Below are 18,609 nucleotides of genomic sequence, written 5' to 3'. Positions count from 1 at the left end.
AATGACAATTCAAACTATTACATAATTCAAGCTACTACGCAGCATGTGGGAAAAAGTGACAACTGTGCTTTAGATCTAGAATTCTGGATGAATTTGTGGGCTGAATTTTATACGCTATGAAATGTTTATTGCCAACCCTTGCCTTTGGATGAGGTTTCTCTGTTAGCTGACAATCTTGTCTCTGTCTAGATGCTCACTTGTCTGAAATGCTGGAATTCTTTTTATGTTTTTCCAGCAAGCACTTCAGTGGCTTAGAGAGATATAATCACTATTGAACTGGAATCTTTATTACAGGAGCAAGTGTAATCTGCTGCTGGCTAGAAAAGCAACAATAGAAAGATAAACAGTGGTTTAACGTTGACTGCTCATAAAGAGGATGACTTGGATCACCTTTCAGTTGTAAGATAGCTTTGAATCTGTTTGAGTCAACAGCTTTTTGTAGCAGCTCCTATTTCCTTTTATTGAAATGGATTTTCATTTGTTGAATTAATTTCATATAAAAGTATGCTTTATTTATTGCAAATATTCTCATGTTAGCATTTTTGCATGTGAACTTTTGAAATTAAAAATACATACATACATACATTAATGTTTACTCCTGTATTTGCTCAGACATAATCATCCTAGGGAATTTCATTTTTTGAGAAAAATAATGATTTTTATTACAATTTTAATACAATGCACTTCAATTTTAAAGGTTGTCAAAATGACATTTAAAATTTAGATTTTTTCCCTAAAATCCATATGTGAAAGTTGAAAGTTAGTGCCATCATGAAGAGTAAATATTCTTATTTTTGTATTATGCCAGTATGCATAATAACCAAATTAAACATTTTAAGTTTCATATTTTAACTATTATAACTGATTCTCAAATATTTTATGAGGATTAATTTGGTCAGATTTTAGTTTTCTAAATGTATTATGCAATTCTGTAAGACTGGGAACAAGGATTTGTTAATATATTCATGTATATGAAATTCTTGAAAAGTTTTAAATTAGTAGATAAGTTATACCACAATTAAATACTATATAAAATTTGTATTTGTATCTGAATTTTTGAACTCTGTAAAACTTGTCAATTGTGAATGAATGTTCCTTAGTGTTTCAGCAAGTTAGGTCATTTTAGGATATATCCCTGTTAAACTTGCGATATGTTATATATAATTTAGCAGCAATAATCTCTAAGTAACATATACAGAATTACTAAACATTATTAGTTCAAGATATAAAGACCATAAAAGATGTTGTGGATTATTGCATTCATATTTCTATTTCAGCAAATTTCATAGAGACAAATGGCAAGCGGTGTTTAATTTTGTTCCTTAGTCATCATTTTTTGACCTAATTGATTATTGATAAAAGGTATAAATATGTACCTTCAAGCATTTATCAAGATTACACTTTTCAGGAAGGTTGGAGCAATAAATGGCATTATTTAAATGGAACACCAGAAATAAAAGATATCCAACTGATTTAAGACCAATTATGTCTGGTCAGTTACTTATGTAGTAAATAAAATGATAGATTTACAGTTTTATTGCTGCAACTGTTTTATAATGTAAATTAAACAACAATATTGTATATGTGTCTAAAGTAAAAAAACACCAAAGCAAATAATGTCAATTTCTATGTAGTGTTAAATGGTGCTAGCATTGAACTTATAATTACTATGATATCCTAATATAAATGCAATTCTACTTGTGTGTGTGTGTGTATTTTGTATGTGTTTTGTGTATGGTTAGGATTCCTTCAATAAATCAGTTGCAAATAGTGAATAGTGCAAATAAAGAACCTAAAATTGAAAAAAAATGTGCATGAGTTTTTGTAGGGATGAATAGAAAGAGTTAAAGTGTTTTTTATTCTTAATTCCATTCCTCATTAATTTACTGATTTTATACTGTTAGTTATTTTGTGTGTGTGTGTGTGTGTGTGCTTTTTTCCTAATCTATTTTATTACTGCTTTACAGGAAACAATTCTACTGAAACAGAAGAGTGAACTTTTCAGGCAACATTTGTATTTTTATTGTGACAGGGAGGACCAGACTTTTAACCATGGGGAAAACAGGTAAAGTTGAAACAATAAGATAGTAAAAGGGAACATTAACACCAGAAGTCACAATTTCCAGACATTTAAATTGTGACTTTATTTTCAGAAGTTTAATACATTCTAAGGGGACTCCTAATTCCTAAATTGGGATTTTTTGGGATAATTAGTAATATAATTTCATGAAAAAGAGATGTAAATGTTTGCAGAATAGCTACAATATTGATATAAACAACTTTTTTTCTGAACTCAAATTTTGATTTCTTTTTTAGATTATGGGAAGAACTAAAACTGGTTGGGTAAATATTTAATGGCATCCGCTAGATCCAATTAATTTGTGAAAGAAAATAATACATTTTCATAACATTGCAAGTGTAATGTGCAAAAGTCTTTAAATATGCTGTTTTATTAAATTAATTTGCAATCAAATAAATAGTAGGCAACCTGTATTTGAAACTAGAAAGTTTATTTGGGATATTTTGTTTAACAGCTATTGCCAGCTACTTAAAAATTTGTATCTTTTCCTGGGATTGGATAATTATTGCTGATAAGTGAAAAAGAAGCTATAAAGTTTTTTGATTGATTTCATTTAACAGCTTTTGGCAGCTGCTTAAACAAGTTGTACCTTTTTCTGGGATTATATAACTATTGCTGATAAGCGAAAAATCATTTGGTTTAAGGAAATATCAACATGAGCTACTGGACATGCGTTAAATGGTCTTTTCTGAATCTAAGTTCTGCACTGGTTTAATAACTTGGTAGAATTTTTCCCCATAAAGTAGGCAATTAAAAATATCTGATAAACATTCTAAGTTGTTTCTGATATTAATTTTATGTCTTATATTCAAGTGTATCAATAAAAACTAATAAAGCTCACAAAAGTACCATATGCATATAATTCTGTTTATATATTTCTTTAATTATTTAACAAAATCAAGATACTCAAATAAAATGTACTATGAACTCACATTCTGGGAATGCTATATAGTTAGCACTGATGCCTTTATCGTAGATGGCAGAGTGCCAATTATAGTAATAGGATAATTCAGTCTTTACATATATGAAAATACTGTTTATGTTATGATTAAAGCATTGGTTGTAAGAGATCCAAAATCTGTCGTCTTCTGCCTCTTATGATGTCTGAATTGATTACTTACTCTGTTAACATTATTTCCATACTGTAAAAACATGGTACTGGAAGATGTAATCATCCTTGTTTCTTCTGCAGTACATATAGGTGTCAAAAAACTTTTTCTCATTTATTCCTGGGTTGAAATAAAAAATGCTCAGTAATATCAAGTGAAGAAATGTGCTAGATGAAATTTCCAGGAAGGAAATAGCTACCCTTTTTCATCCTGCCAATGTGCCAGAATATCTATCCGTGCTAAAGGTATCATCTATTCAGCAACTGTGACTTTGAATGGAACTGGCTATCTTACTGCTGTTGCTTCTTTTTTCCTCTAGCCATGTAGGTTTCATCCAATAATCCATTGTGCATTAAATGAATAGTCTACAATTAGTTGTTCAATAGCTCTTTTAAGTATTTGTTCTATTTTGTGTTAGCATCTTCTAATTTTCTTTGCCTGGTTAATAAGCCAAAGGTCATATTAGGTCATTTTGTTTGCATATTCTTTAGCAAGTGTCCCTGGTGTCTATATAACACTGGATAAAAAGGATTTATGTGGAATAGTATTTAGTACTTTGTACAATATGCTTAAGCTGAAATCACTATTATAATTATAGATAACACATTGCGATTATTATTTATTACATAATACTTACTGAAGTATTTGCCTTTGTTTTGTCAAAGTGCTTGCTGTTTTGATTTACTCTTTGAGTTAAAAACGTCAATGCATTATGATTTACTGTCAGATTTAATTTTAGAAATAAACCTAACAATGTAGATTCAGTTGAGAATCAATTTAGATTTCAAATATTTTGAAATATTCTTTATGTTGCCAACTTAAGCCCAAATCCTGAATCTACCCAGAAATGATTCCTATTGAGAATAATTGAATTTTGTAATGATATATTAATAGAATTCTATAAATGTATAGAATGATATTGGTAGAAGTATATGGCAACGTGTACAATTATGTTTATTTTAGATTTCAAGTCTATTAAAAAAGAAAGACATGGCAACAGCAATCTGTCAATGAACCAATTATTGGATAACATGTGTTGTAAATGTTAAGAGAACAGATTTTGGTGTATGAAGACTTTTTAAAAGCAGACTTTCTCATTTCCTTCAGTGTTCTGCTGTCCCTGAAAAATCTCTCTAGAAGGTGCCTCTTCCCAGTTTTGAATTAATCATTTTCTTCCATTCCAGCTTTCTTGAAAATATGCTAAACAGTCTCTGGTCTCAAAGAGAAGAGTGGAGGAGAGAAAAATATTCTTAGTCAAATTTCCACAGAGTTTCAAACCAACAGACTTAATTTAATTTGAAAGTATTTCAGTTTTGATTAATTATTATATAAAGTTATCATTTACTCACAACTTATTTTGCTTATGGATTATAAGATAAATCTTTAACATTAGGTCTTTTATTTTAACATTGCTTTTGTCTGAATACTACTTATGCCTATAAATCCTTTTCTCCAGTATATTTCATGCTAACGTTAAATGTAATGTAATGTAAAGTTTTTAAGAGTATACTTTGAATCTTTATGTAAGTACAGGTCTGTCAGCTTCAAGCATTTCCTTATGTCAGGCCACAGGACCTTTATTGTTGTAGTACTTTGTGTGGAGCTTCAGCAAAAATTAGTAGACCACTTCTTATCAGAACTACATCTTGCCTCAATCTGTTCTTTCCTACTTAGCTGAATTTGTCAGTTAAATAAATAAATATTTAAATAAATAAATATTTATTTCTTAGCCGCACCCTCTCCCGAAGGACTCGGGGCGGCGTACAATGAAACATATGAAATAAATATGTGGACAAAACAAACATATAACAGAGACATATACCGAGACATACACAAGGAGGAGGTCGGCTGATGAATAAAAAACAATTAGAATACAGTGATTAAAAACCCCCTAAATAATTAAATATAATTAAAATACCCAATTAAAAACCCGTCAGGAGCGATATGGTTAGATCAAAGTTGAGCCAGGCCAGCTACTTGGAATAGGTGGGTCTTAAGCTTAATACGAAAGAAGCGGAGGTCAGAGGTATTCCTAATATCCGGAGGGAGGTCATTCCACAGGGCTGGGCCCGCCACAGAGAAGGCTCTACTCCTAGGCGCTGCCCCCCGACACTGTCTAGTGGACGGCACCTGGAGGAGGCCCTCTCTGTGTGAGCGGATTGGTCGCAGGGATGTATGGGGCAGAATACGATCCCGCAAGTAACTAGGTCCTGAGCCATGGAGCGCTTTAAAGATTGTTATCAAAACCTTGAAACGCACCCGATAGACCACAGGAAGCCAGTGCAGCTCGCGCAGGAACGGTGTCACATGGGAGTACCTAGTACTCCCCATAATTACCCGCGCGGCTGCGTTCTGGACCAACTGTAGCCTCCGGGTGCATTTCAAGGGAAGCCCCATGTAGAGAGCGTTACAGTAGTCCAAGCGAGACGTCACCAGCGCATGAGTGACTGTGCGTAAGGCGTCCCGGTCCAGTAGGGGGCGCAATTGGCGCACCAGGCGAACCTGGTGGAACGCCCCCCTTGCCACGGCTGTCACATGGTCATCCATGGACAGCCGGGCATCCAGGAGGACGCCCAAATTGTGCGCCCGCTCCACGGGGGCAAGTTGAATGCCCCCAATGGCCAATGATGGAGTTAATTGGCTGAACCGGGGAGCTGGTACCCACAGCCACTCCGTCTTGGAGGGGTTGAGCTTGAGTCGGTTGTCATCCATCCAGATCCGTACGGCTTCCACACACCGGGACATCACTTCGATGGCCTCGTTGGGGTGGTTCGGGGTGGAAAAGTACAGCTGAGTATCATCAGCGTACAGGTGGTATCCCACCCCGAAACCACGGATGATCTCACCCAGCGGCTTCATATATGTGTTGAACAGGAGTGGCGAGAGGACCGACCCCTGTGGCACCCCACAAGTAAGGGGGCGTAGGGTCGACCTCTCTTCTCCTGCCAACACACGCTGCGTCCGGCCAGAAAGGTAGGAGCCGAACCACCGCAAAACGGTGCCCCGGACCCCCAACCCCTCCAGCCGGCGCAGCAGGATACCATGGTCGATGGTATCAAAAGCCGCCGAGAGGTCTAATAGGACCAGGATAGAGGAACAACCTCTATCTCTGGCCCTCCAGAGATCATCCACCAACGCGACCAAGGCCGTCTCCGTGCTGTGACCGGGGCGGAAGCCGGACTGGCGCGGGTCTAGATAATCATTTTCCTCCAGGTGACGTGGAAACTGGTAGGCCACCACACTCTCTACAACCTTCACCAAAAAGGGAAGGTTGGAGACAGGACGATAATTGGCCAGCTCCAAAGGGTCCAGGGAAGGCTTCTTGAGCAAGGGTCTCACCACCGCCTCTTTCAAGGCGGCCGGGAGAGACCCCTCGCTCAACGAAGCATTCACTAGGCCCAGGAGCCAGTCTCGTGTAACCTCCCAGGATGCCAGTACAAGCCAGGAGGGGCACGGGTCCAATAAACATGTGGTGGGTCGCAGTCGTCCACGCATTCTGTCCAAATCCTCGATGGCAACCAAGTCAAACTCCTCCCAGATCGATTCCTCAAGACTCGCCATGGACGTCTCCATTGGACCACTGACAGGGACCCAATCCCTCCGGATTTGAGCGATTTTATCCTGCAGATATTTACCAAATTCCTCTGCCCTGCCCTGTAGAGGGGCCTCCCGCGGCCTCTGAAACAAGAGGGAGCGGGACACCCGAAACAGGGCGGCAGGGCGGTTCTCCGCGGATGCAATGAGAGTGGCACAATATTGGCGTTTGGCCACTCTCAATGCCACAAGGTACGTCCTTAAATGGGCTCGTGCCTGTGTTCGATCAAATTCGGAGCGAGAGGATCTCCAACGACTCTCTAGACGTCTCTTGCGGCATTTCATCACCCTTAGTTCCTCGGTAAACCAAGGGGCCAGGGTGGATCGTTGCCGCCGGAGAGGCCGCAAAGGCGCCACCCGGTTCAAGGCCCCGGTAGTCGCATTATTCCACGCAACCACCAGGTCCTCTACCCGGGGGCGGGTCAAGGTTACAGGAGGTGGCCCAAGCTCCGTCTGGAACCTATCAGGTTCCATCAGGCGCCTGGGGCGGAACCATCTGGTACTTTCCGGTTCCGCCTCCCCGCAGCGGGAGGTAGCACCAGGGAAGTCAAGACGAAGGAGTGAGTGATCTGACTATGACAGGGGAGTGATGGTTAAGTCCCCTCCTCCCAGATCACTCAGCCACTGGCCAGAGACAAAAACAAGGTCCAGAGTGTGTCCTCCCTCATGTGTCGGGCCCTGAATCATTTGAGTCAGGTCCATGGCTGTCATGGAAGCCATGAACTCCCGAACCCCCTCTGATGCTTCTCCCATCGATGGCAGGTTAAAATCCCCCATCACTAAAAGTTTGGGGGTCTCAACCGTCACCGATGCGATCAACTCGAGGAGTTCGGGCAGGGCCGCTGATGTATAGCGAGGAGCCAGGTATACTATCAGCAGGCCCAACTGTCTCCCAGGGCCCCATTTCACAACAAGGGATTCACATCCGGACGTCTGTGGCACAGTAGACTCCCTCGGCTCTAAGTCCTCCCGAATAATTACTGCCACCCCACCGCCCCTTCCCTGGGCCCGGGGCTGGTGAAATGCTCGATAGCCTGGTGGGCACATTTCCACGAGGGGAAGACCTCCCTCGTGGCCCAACCAGGTCTCCGTTATTCCCGCGAGGTCCGGTTCCCCCTCTAAAATTAGATCGTGAATGAGGGGGGCCTTGTTAACAACGGACCTCGCATTGCATAACAACAGCCTCAGGCCTTGGGTCTGTAACTCTTGACCACCTAGAACACGGGGGTTGGTACAAGCGACCAGGTGTAACCAGCAACCACGGTCTCCCAACCGACTGTAAGTTCTTAATCTGTCCTCGTATCTGCCCCTCCCTGCGACCGTTGGAATTAAAGAGCCCTGTATAGGAATGATATCCTCCCCCTCCTCCTCCCTTCCGCTCCTTCTGCTCGCGACCACACCTGGAGGCCCGGCTCTCACATCGCTCCTGATCTGACCCACCCACCCCACAACCCCTGAGCCCCCACCCCTACAAATTTTTAAAAAACAACTAACTAAAAACCCCCTAAGTCTTCGCTAAGTTATTGCAATAGTGGGGAAGGCCTGCTTTCTTGTAGGGGTGGCCTTCATGGAGTTAGGCAAGACTTATTACTAAAGAGTTGAGGTCATTATCACTGATAGTAAATGCTAAGCTGATCTTAATATCAATTCAATAGATGCAGCTTCTTTACATGGAAATTAATACAGAAAAATATTGGGATTCCCATTCCTATTGTTCAAGACTATACCATTCAACAGTTTCAGACATTATATTGGCATTTTTTATTAATATATACTGTTGAACTATCTCTTTGCCAGCTCAGCCTGTACATTTGTGTACACACAAATACATAATGATATAGGTCTTGTTCCAAGTGTGCTGTGACAAGAGGTTCTTAGGAAATATTTTCATTCATATAGGGATTAAGCCTTTTCTATAAATACACCCTTGAGCTTTGTAGGATCAGCTACTCATGGTCAAGGCAATCCTAGCTTATAATACACCTTCTTTGGAAAAATTCTATCTGTCCAGAGATGCTCATCTGTACTACACAGCTCTCATTGTGGTTCTTCTTCACAGTTCTTCATAGAGGATGCCAGGAAGATTTAATATCAGTATGGAAGTAATTTATGCATCTGTGTTATTGTTCATAACAAACCTCAGATTGAATCCTATTAACAGTTCATTGGAACTGATCTTTTTGTTTCTTCTATTGAAAAAGCAATATAGATGATACTTTGATTTAAATTTATGTAGCAACTCCTAAAATGGACATAATTAATTTAGTGTTCTCTTAGTCAATCACAAAATCTCAAGTGATTTTGAATATCTCTGCCAGTAAAGCTTCTGGTGCTTTCAGCTGTCTTCTCTATAATGGTGTGTTTAAACTTCTTTCTACCATGAATACTAAGTTTCTAACCTGCAAGAATTTTGCAGTTGATGCTTATCTATGGGTTGGCAAATTGCATGCTACTGGTACTGTTTCCCCAAAAATACGATCTACCCCCAAAACAAGCCCTAACCTGATTTTTGGGGGATGGGCCTAATATAAGCCCTACCCCCAAATAAGCCCTAGTGAAGAGGTGGGTGTGGCCAGTACAGGAGGCAGCCCTTCCCTTCCCTGGTCACCCCATTGAGGCTCAGCCCCTTAATCACATTCCTGCAGATCAGCTGAGCCAGCAAGGGGCAGGAGTTGCCTCTCATTGTGTTGCTTTGGGCACTTGGAGGTGCAAGTCTGGAGGCTTCGGAGGGAGCAGTTTGGGGATGTGTGTCTGCAGGGCTCCTCAAGGAAAGGACGATCAGCAGGAAAAGGGGGGTGGATTTCCTATTCCACTATATTGGAGGCAGAGAGACTGCAAAGAAAACCTTATTTTTTCATGTAACTATACCTCTTTGGGCATCTGCATTCACAAGATCCTCTTACTTTTTTCACTTTAGGCATTTGTTTTTAAATGTATAAGCCTTGCAAAGGTTATACAAAGTATGGTCATATCTGTTTCTCAATGCTTTGATTATAATCCTGGTAGTAGCCTTCATTAAATGTTGCTATTATACAGAATAATACTATAGCATTTAGGCAGATGGAAATTGAACTTTCTTAATATGTATTTTTGTGAAATAACTGCTTTAAAATATGAATGTTGATAAAATTTCAGGTAATAAAGCTTATTAGGGAAGATACCATTCTGTCAGATAAAATGGGAAATTTGTTCTAGGAATGTGTTTAGGTACTATAAATAGTGGTTCATTTAGTGACTGTTCAAAGTTACAATGACACTGGAAAAAGTGACTTTATTACTGTTTTTCACACTTACAACCCTTGCAGCATCCCTGTGGTCACATGATCAAAAGTCAGATACTTGGTAACTGGATCATATTTATGACAGTTGTAGAGTCCTGGGGTCATGTGATCAGCTTTTGCGACCTTCTGGCAAGCAAAGTCAATGGGGAAGCCAGATTTACTTAACAACCATGTTACTAATTTAACAAATGCAACTATTCGCTTACCGAACTGTGGCAAGAAAAGTTGTAAAATGAGACAAATTCACTTAATAAATGTTTCACTTAGCGAGGGGGCTGCTTCCTGGTGGAAAAGGGTGCTTAGGTGGCCCAAGAATGTGTGAAAGGAGCATATTGAAGCTCAAGAATAGTGATGTGTGAGTGCAGCAGGACTTGGGGTGGCTGTTGCCAAATGGAAGAAGGTAAATGAGTGACTGGAGAGGTGTGGCATAAGTGTTGTGTGGCTTGGAGTGGACACGATGGGGAAGGTGTGGCGTGAGTGCAGCAAGACTTGGGGAGAATGTGCAAGGGTGTGACTGCCATGTGGGAGAGAGAATACAACTATCCAGGGAGATGCAGTGCTGAGTGCAGAGTGGCTTGGGGGGGGGGTATATGTGTGGCTGATATAGTGTGAGTACAGAGGGGCTAGGAGAGGTGCATAGGTGGGGGAGACTTATCAGAGCAATTTGTGATATTCCCTACTGGTTCCTTAGTGACTTTACTAGTGGGAAGCTTGTGGGGAAGTAAAAAGTCGCAATCATGTGACCCCAGGACAGTGCAACAGTTATAAGTATGAGTTGATTGTCAAGTGTCTAGATTGCAATAATGTGACCACATGGGTGATGTGACTGCTGGAATTTCAAGGATCAGTCATAACTACTGAACTACTCGTTCAGTGCCATCATAACTTTGAATGGTCGGACTACATGTATTGCATAATGATATTTATTTCCTTTCCTGAGAATCTCAAAATATGAAATAATAAAACATAATGTTTGTTCTCACGCAATTTGCTTACTCATGAGTAAATCAATGAGGTGGATTTGCACAGTATACAGTTGTGTCATTTGTGGTTCATTGCATGCTAAGAAACAACACAAACGTTGGATACAAAAGTTGCAATAAAGGTTTATAGAAGTCAATGCTCTATTGTTAAATAAACCTTAAATCACTGAGGAAAAACTTCAGCTTCTTGCTAAGAAACTTCTTAGTTGTTCTGTGGTATCTAACTTTGGTATAATTGCCAAGAAAAGTACCCCAGGAGTTACTGTCAGTTTGAAGGAGAAACACTAGGTGGCAGCATAGTATTATTAGTTTGTTTTGTTTTATATATAGCAGTTAATGGAGTGAAACATAGAAGTTGGCCATTTTGCACATCTACATGTTAGCTAATTATACATAGATTACTAGCATAAACAAGAATTTTATTCTGGGCATTATATAAAATACTTTGATTTGCATTCACAATGAATATTTATCTCAACATCTTTTCCTATTTGGCTGCCTTGCTACTGTTAGAAGAGTAGGTGCACAGGAATAAAGCAAGTCCCTGTAAGGATTAATTCATTGAGAGGTGTCTGTATCTTGAAAAAAAATGTAGCACATTACTAACTCTCATGCTGTATCTTTTACTTAGAATATACGATTAATCAGATGAATGGTCTATACTGCCATCCGTATATATTGCTATTGTTTGCAGCAGGGAAACAAACAGTTTTATGGTTATCACTAGTGCAGACTGCAGACATATGCAATAATTTAGCTCTAATGTGTTGGTTGAAGATTTAATGGCCGAGAATTTTACGTGTGAATATATTTCATCTTCTATTGTTTGAGCAGCAAAGCTTTTCGTGAACTATCTGCCCTTTTGGATTGTGGTTTCCATATTTGTTAAAATTTCCAGAAGCCATTTGTAGTGATATATGAATGTCTACAGAGTAAAATGCCTTGTGCTTACTGAACTGAAAAAGCTACCTTAAGTCTCATGCAAATTATTGCCAGTTTTTGGTGGCTTTAGAGTAGCCTTTCTTGACTTGGTGTCCTCAAGGAGTATCAAATATTCCAATCAGCTTTCTGCTTCAGTGACCACTTTGAAGTGAATCCAAAATTCTAGATTGTTTTGCTCTAGTTCCACTTTGTCTGGAGGATCTGTCTCAGTTGAGTGATCCTAGCAAACATTGGACGATTGGAGTGCAAATTTCTGATATCTTGGTTATTTTGAAAATATACGTATATTATTTTGATTCTGTGGAGTCTTCGGTGTTCTCTGAGCTTGGTTGCTTGCAGATGTTTTATTACCTGACTAGGTAACATCATAAGGGTGTTCCACAGATCAATCCTGAGCTACATATACTTTCATCTATATTGATTTTGCCTATATTTGTAGCATATTGTCAGGTGCTTATCAAATTTCTGTGATAGAGAATATGGACTAGCCTCTACTTGCTTTACAACTAAACGTTAAGTGAGTTGAGATGAAAGATGTGTGAAGGAATTCCTTTAACATTTTATGTGGGTCCTTTATTGTTAGATTGTTTAAGCGGGTTTTAATAGCCTTAGCAACCTTGTTCTTGAATTAATATACCAGTAGATAGCAGAGGAATGTTACATACTATATGTTGCTTCCAGTACTTCACTGAATTGTAAATTGGTTTCTGGGGTATAACTGCATTGAATAAATCTTCATCTGGATAAATTTTGTAAATTTGTCTTTTTCTGCAGAATGCTCTCACCCCACATTTTATTACTTTTATCTGAGCTGTTGCACTAGGTTAACTCATTGCTGTACGAACAGTGTTTCATGTTATTTCTGTACAAATATTCCTCCAATACATGAAGTATCAAAACATATATTAAATAATGAGTGCTAAAAAGACAAATGTAAATTTAGACTAGATCTATTCATGTACAGGTAGTCCTCAATTTACAGCCATAATTAAGCCTGGAATTATGGTTATAAGTAATGCTGATTGTTAATTGGGTCATCATGTGACTATGCCTGATTTCACAACATTATTGTGGTCACAGTTAAGTGAATGTGGAGTAGTTAAGAGAATACACTGTCTCCAATGGGCATTTTTTGCTGGAACCAGAAGTAAACACCGGTTTTACAATGACTGCAAACAGCAGCTCGACTATTGTTGAGTGCCCAGAATGCAATCATGTGACTGTGGGGAGGAGAGTGGAGCCAATAGAACTTCAAATTTGGGTCATAGTAGTCCTGAGGAGGTCCATTGTAACTTCAAACTGTTGCTAAGCAACTGGTCATAAAGTGAGGACTACCTGTACAATTTCCAAATAATCAGAAAGTACTAATTCTACTACATGCTGCTTTGGTCAGATCACATATTGATTACTGTATGTCCAATTCTAAGTATCTTCTTTTAAGAAGTGTTCAGAGAATGGCAGTGAGGAGGATCATTGAACTAAAACAAAATTAAATTTTGAGGACAGATTAAAGTGTTTTGGAAGGTTTAGTGTTTAGAAGAGAAGACTGAGAATATACAAACACTCCTCAAATACTTGAATATACTGTACTTCAGGATAAAAAACAGTTTGCACTGCAGTTGGACATTAAGAGTAGTGATAGTGGAACCAGTTACCAGGGCGATGGTGAGCTCACTTTTGCTGGATATATTAAGCTGAGAGTCTTGGCAATCATCTGTCTTGCATGCTTTAATTTGAATTCCAACTTTTAGAATTTTCCTATATTTAAAAGGTCACATTCAGAGCATTGTTTCTTTGAGATAGAATCTTCTCGGAAAAAGCTGATTATAATAACATTCAAGTAATTTCAGTTAATTAATTTGATAATTTATATGCCACAACATGCCAACTAAATTCAGTGCAGTTTAAAAAGATAATTTAAAATTTTTCATTTTTTACAATTGTTATAATTATTTTTAATATGTTTGGGAAACATTTTTACAATTTTGCAAATTCCTTAAGAGTTTATTTACATTCCTATAGCTTAAAATATATTTACGTAGTATTTATATTGCTGTTTTAATGTTTAAACATTTCCATTTTTTCATAGAATATTTTAACTGGGACAACTACTTGAAAGAAACTGGGTCTGTAGCTGCCCCTTCACAGTGTTTCAGACAGGTGATAGTTTAAAATATTAAAAAACACTCCTAAAATTAATGTATTTGTAAACTGTCGAACTGCCTTACTTACAGGTGTAGCATTCAATGTAGTATGCACTTAATGTGGTACATAGTATATTCATGTTAGTAAGAATTACTAATATAAGAAGCATTACTGTTAGACTTACAGCCTCTTTTCATGTGGTAGGAAATAATAATCACCTTGTTTGATGTATCAAAATACAAAGTAGTTTTAAATGCTTGTTGCACAGAGAGATGAATATCATGAAATAAATTTAGATTGCATGTGCTGATTTGTTATTGAAATGTAAAAAGATGGGAGGGTTGGGGGGGCATAGCATTTGTATGAGATTTACATTGTATGGCGGGGGGGGGGTGAAAAGGGGGAAAATCTGTTTGTACAAAACTCTTTTAATAAAAAAAAAAGAAATGTAAAAAGATGCATTTGTATAATTATTAAACCAGTGTGATGTCATTAGCTCATTTTTAGATGTTCATTCAATGCTCATTCTTTAAATTTCCCATACTGGTCCATCTATATATTTTACTATGTAGAAAACTAAACTACTATATTGTTAAACTATATTGTAAACCTTTTGTTATTTTTCCTTTTGTAGTCTAAGATTCCCCCTAGCAATGATTTCAAAGTGGGTATGAAGTTGGAAGCTCATGACCCCCGGAATGTTACTTCTGTGTGTATAGCTACAGTTATTGGAATCTCAGGTGCTAGATTAAGGCTGCGTCTTGATGGAAGTGACAATAAAAATGATTTCTGGAGGCTAGTGGATTCCTCTGATATACAGCAAATTGGAACGTGTGAAAAGAAAGGAGGAATGCTTCAACCTCCTTTGGGTAAGGAAACATAATTCAACAGTGTGATTTAAAGGGATCATTTTTTGAAATAGCCAACAATGAAATAATCATAAGTCAAGAGAAAAAGAATGGATATAATGTTATAGATTGTATTTGGAGTGCTTTGCACTGGTGAAGGATCAGCCCTGCTTTGCTTCCACCCCATCTCCACTCTTCCTTATGTCTTAAATCATATCCATTCTAAATTTATTGTCAAATTAGGATTCCAGATGAATGCATCCTCTTGGCCAATGTTTCTCCTAAGAACCCTAAATGGAGCTGAAATGGCACCTGCTATACTCTTTAAGAAGGTAAGAAGCTTGGTTACTGAGAAGTCCCTTGTGTTTTGTTGTCTACTGTATCATAGAAAGCCCAAACTCTGATTGCAATAGACAGCAATCTTTTGCCAACCACTGGCAAGTGCCATATAAACTATAAAAGAAATTATACTTACGTTACATGTAACAAATTCAAGACAAAATCTCATTTATGGTGCTGAGCTTATATATGTCACTTGAGAAGCATTTTATAAATCAGAAGCATCTTACAAACCAGAACATACTAAATATATGGGAAATAATTTCTCTTTATGTTTTAACTAGGGAAATCTGAAAGTTCCTATATAAATCCAACTTAATAAATATAGAGTGAGAGTGAAAAAGCATTGCTTTGAGCATGTATATAATCGATAGGTACTTTACTTGCTCTTTGAAATATTAAATACATGTTTATTGTACATACAGTTTTGTCTAGGAATATTTTTCTTATCGTGTTTCCCCGAAAATAAGACAGAGTCTTATTTTCTTTTGACCCACAAAATATAGCTTGGGCCTTATTATCAGGAGAGGGCTTATTGTTTTGGGTTGCTGGGTGGCTGCTCTCTTGTGAGCGGGCTCCCGAAGAGCCGGGCACAGCCTCAGGGTTGAACGGCTGTGTTGTACTGTCGCAGCAGCAACACAGCAGCCATGAGGTGACCATGCTCACGAGCAGCCGCCCGGCAGCCCCCCTTTCCAGCAGGGCACACTGCCATTCACTGACCTAGGGGTATCGCCAAGCCGCGGGAGCGCCTGTTCGCCGCCCTCTGGCTCCCGTGGCTCGGTACCTTCGGAATGCTCCTAGGTCAGTGAATGGGGCTCTGCATGGCTTGATAGGGGGGTTGCGTGAGCTGCTTTTTGCTCCCCACTCGCACGACTCCCAGGCTCACGATGCCCTCGCCTAACTCTCCCTTCAGAGCCAGAGCATCTCCGCTGCTGCCGCCACCCGCCACATGGCTTTTTCTGCAGATTCCAAAGCACGGAGGTAGGATGCCGAGTCTTCCAGCAGTTGCCGCTCTGGGAGTACACTCTATGGTTGTGGGCTGGCTGCCGGCAGAGCATACTCCCAGAGCATACAACCATAGAGCGTACTCCCAGAGTGGCAACAAAGCGATGTAGCGGGCAGAGACAGCAGCGGAGATGTCCTGGCTCTGAAGGGAGAGTTAGGCAAGGGCATCGTGAGCCTGGGAGTGTGCCCTGCTGGAAAGGGGGGCTGCCGGGTGGCTGCTCGTGAGTGTGGTCACCTCATGGCTGCTGTGTTGCTTCTGCGACAGCGCAACACAGCCGTTCTACTCTGAGGCTGTGCCCGGCTCTTCGGGAGCCCGCTCACAAGAGAGCAGCTGTCCGGCAACCCCCTTTCCAGCTGGGCACAGCGCCGCTGACCGACCTAGCGGTGTCCCAAAGGCACCAAGCAATGCGAGCGCCTTTGCCCCCACCTCGTTTCCGCGGCTTGGCGCCCTTGGGATACCACTAGGTCGGCAAATGGTGCTCTGCCTGGCCAGAGTGGGGGGATTGTACAGGGGGCTTATTTTGGGGGGGGCTTATATTTTTGCCCAATCGAAAAATGTGGCATGGCCTTAGTTTCAGGACATGTCGTATTTTCGGGGAAACACGGTACATAGTAAATTCACTGTAAATGAATAAGAAATGATTTACAAACCATTTATTAATTTAAAAAAATATAATTTATTTCTCACATAGTTAATTTGAATGTTATTCCAAGGTCAAGGATAGTCTGTTATGCATTTTGTACTCTGAATAAAATATTGATGTATTTATTAGAATTTTTAAATCTTTTATATAACAAGCAAAACAAACCTTGTACAGTAGTGGCCAAAACTGTGGAAACCTTTTGGGAAAAATGTACAGTATTTTGGGAATTTGATGGCTAATAATTCCACTTTTTTGTAGTACGGTAAAATTATATATCAATGGAAAGATAATTTAATCAAGAATGTAATGCAATAACTTTTATAAAGGATTTGCTATTAGAATAGCAGTTTTGTGAAATTCTAGATTTTAGGCCAAATTCCTGCAGTTTGCGCTGAACAGTCCTTGCATTCAACTTCACATTGCATTCCATTTCATCTATACACACAGATTATTTTCTTGTCACGTAGGAACAGTTTCTTAATTCTTCTATCATCACTTGCTGTTGTGCACTTTTTCCTGCTTTTACCAGTGTAGTTTTGTAATGATTGAGTCACCTTATACCTCTTCAAAAACTTTGAAGTGCCACCTTTGGTTAAGTTTCCACCAATTTTTCTTCTAATTTCTTTATAACTGTAGCCTTGTTCACTTAATAATACTACTTTACATCACTTTCTGGGCGACCAGTCAACTTTTTGCACCATTAGTTTAATTTTATTATGTTTTACACGTTCACTAAATGAAAGAACGCAAAAAAACTCAACCAATTTCATAGCAATCACATAACACACTGACAAATGTCCTCCTCTCCACTTCAATACGTGACATCAATAACTGACTCCTACTGTGATCTGATTGGCTCATTACCAAAACAAGATGTCACCTGATTGGCTCTCTAAACATTGATGCTCATTGACTACAATCAGATGAAGGAAAGCTACCTGATATCAACCTAAGCAAGTTGTGCTTCCTTTTTCTGGTTATATGGCTATAGCTTTTCATAGAACACAAATATTTGAGCAAACTTTGTTGCATTATATTCTTGATTACATTATCTTTCCATCAATATATAATTTTATGGTACTACTGCAAAGAAAGTGTTATTAGCCATCAAACCTCAAAAAATATACTTCTCCCAAAAGGTTTCCACAATTTTGGCCACTACTGTAAGTGGAAGGAGTGTTCTGGGCCAAGGAATGGCAAATGGAACAGTAGATTATGTAAGATTTCAGATTTCTGGGAATTAAGGTATTGGGAATGCTCAGTATTCTCACATTATCTAGAGAAAACAATGCAGCAAAGTACTGAGTATAACTAGATAGAGGGTAGTAGAGATAAAATGTCAAATGGGTAGTTAACAGAAAATAAATGAATTAAGGTACAAATTGGCACCACGTCCATATAATCAAATAATGCTTCAAAATAATCAATGGTAAAACTAACGATATCAAAATTGTTAATGTTATATATGTTACTTTCAATGTATGAAATTAGGCACTATAGAGTGCTAAAAATGAAATGTCAAAGTATGAAATGGTTTGTCAGGGTTCCAAGTAACATACTCGTAGCAAACAAAGCTCTGAGGCAGGTAAATTCCTCAAATAATAAGTTTATTGGATCTGTCATATTGGCACAGGCTGGT

The 18,609-nt window shown here is 39.0% G+C and overlaps 1 protein-coding gene across 8 annotated transcripts in view; it reads left to right on the top strand.

Annotated features, from left to right (window-relative positions):
* The window catches only part of SCML2 (Scm polycomb group protein like 2), a 62,671-nt gene that overhangs the window by 14,879 nt on the left and 29,183 nt on the right, over positions 1 to 18,609 (top strand). For 7 of the 8 annotated variants that reach the window (XM_081948762.1, XM_081948758.1, XM_081948760.1 and 4 more), the window contains 4 exons: positions 1,968 to 2,065; positions 14,079 to 14,149; positions 14,769 to 15,003; positions 15,226 to 15,314. In XM_081948762.1, the coding sequence (XP_081804888.1) occupies positions 2,053 to 2,065; positions 14,079 to 14,149; positions 14,769 to 15,003; positions 15,226 to 15,314 (408 nt within the window). In that variant the 5' untranslated portion in view covers positions 1,968 to 2,052. Of the gene's footprint in view, positions 1 to 300; positions 400 to 1,967; positions 2,066 to 14,078; positions 14,150 to 14,768; positions 15,004 to 15,225; positions 15,315 to 18,609 lie in introns of those variants that run through there. The other variant, XM_081948761.1, reaches the window with a different exon arrangement.

This window comes from Natrix helvetica (genome assembly GCF_964273705.1).
Source record: "Natrix helvetica genome assembly, chromosome: 3".
Classification (NCBI taxonomy): domain Eukaryota; kingdom Metazoa; phylum Chordata; class Lepidosauria; order Squamata; family Natricidae; genus Natrix; species Natrix helvetica.
This window is presented reverse-complemented; position numbering and strand designations above follow the sequence as displayed.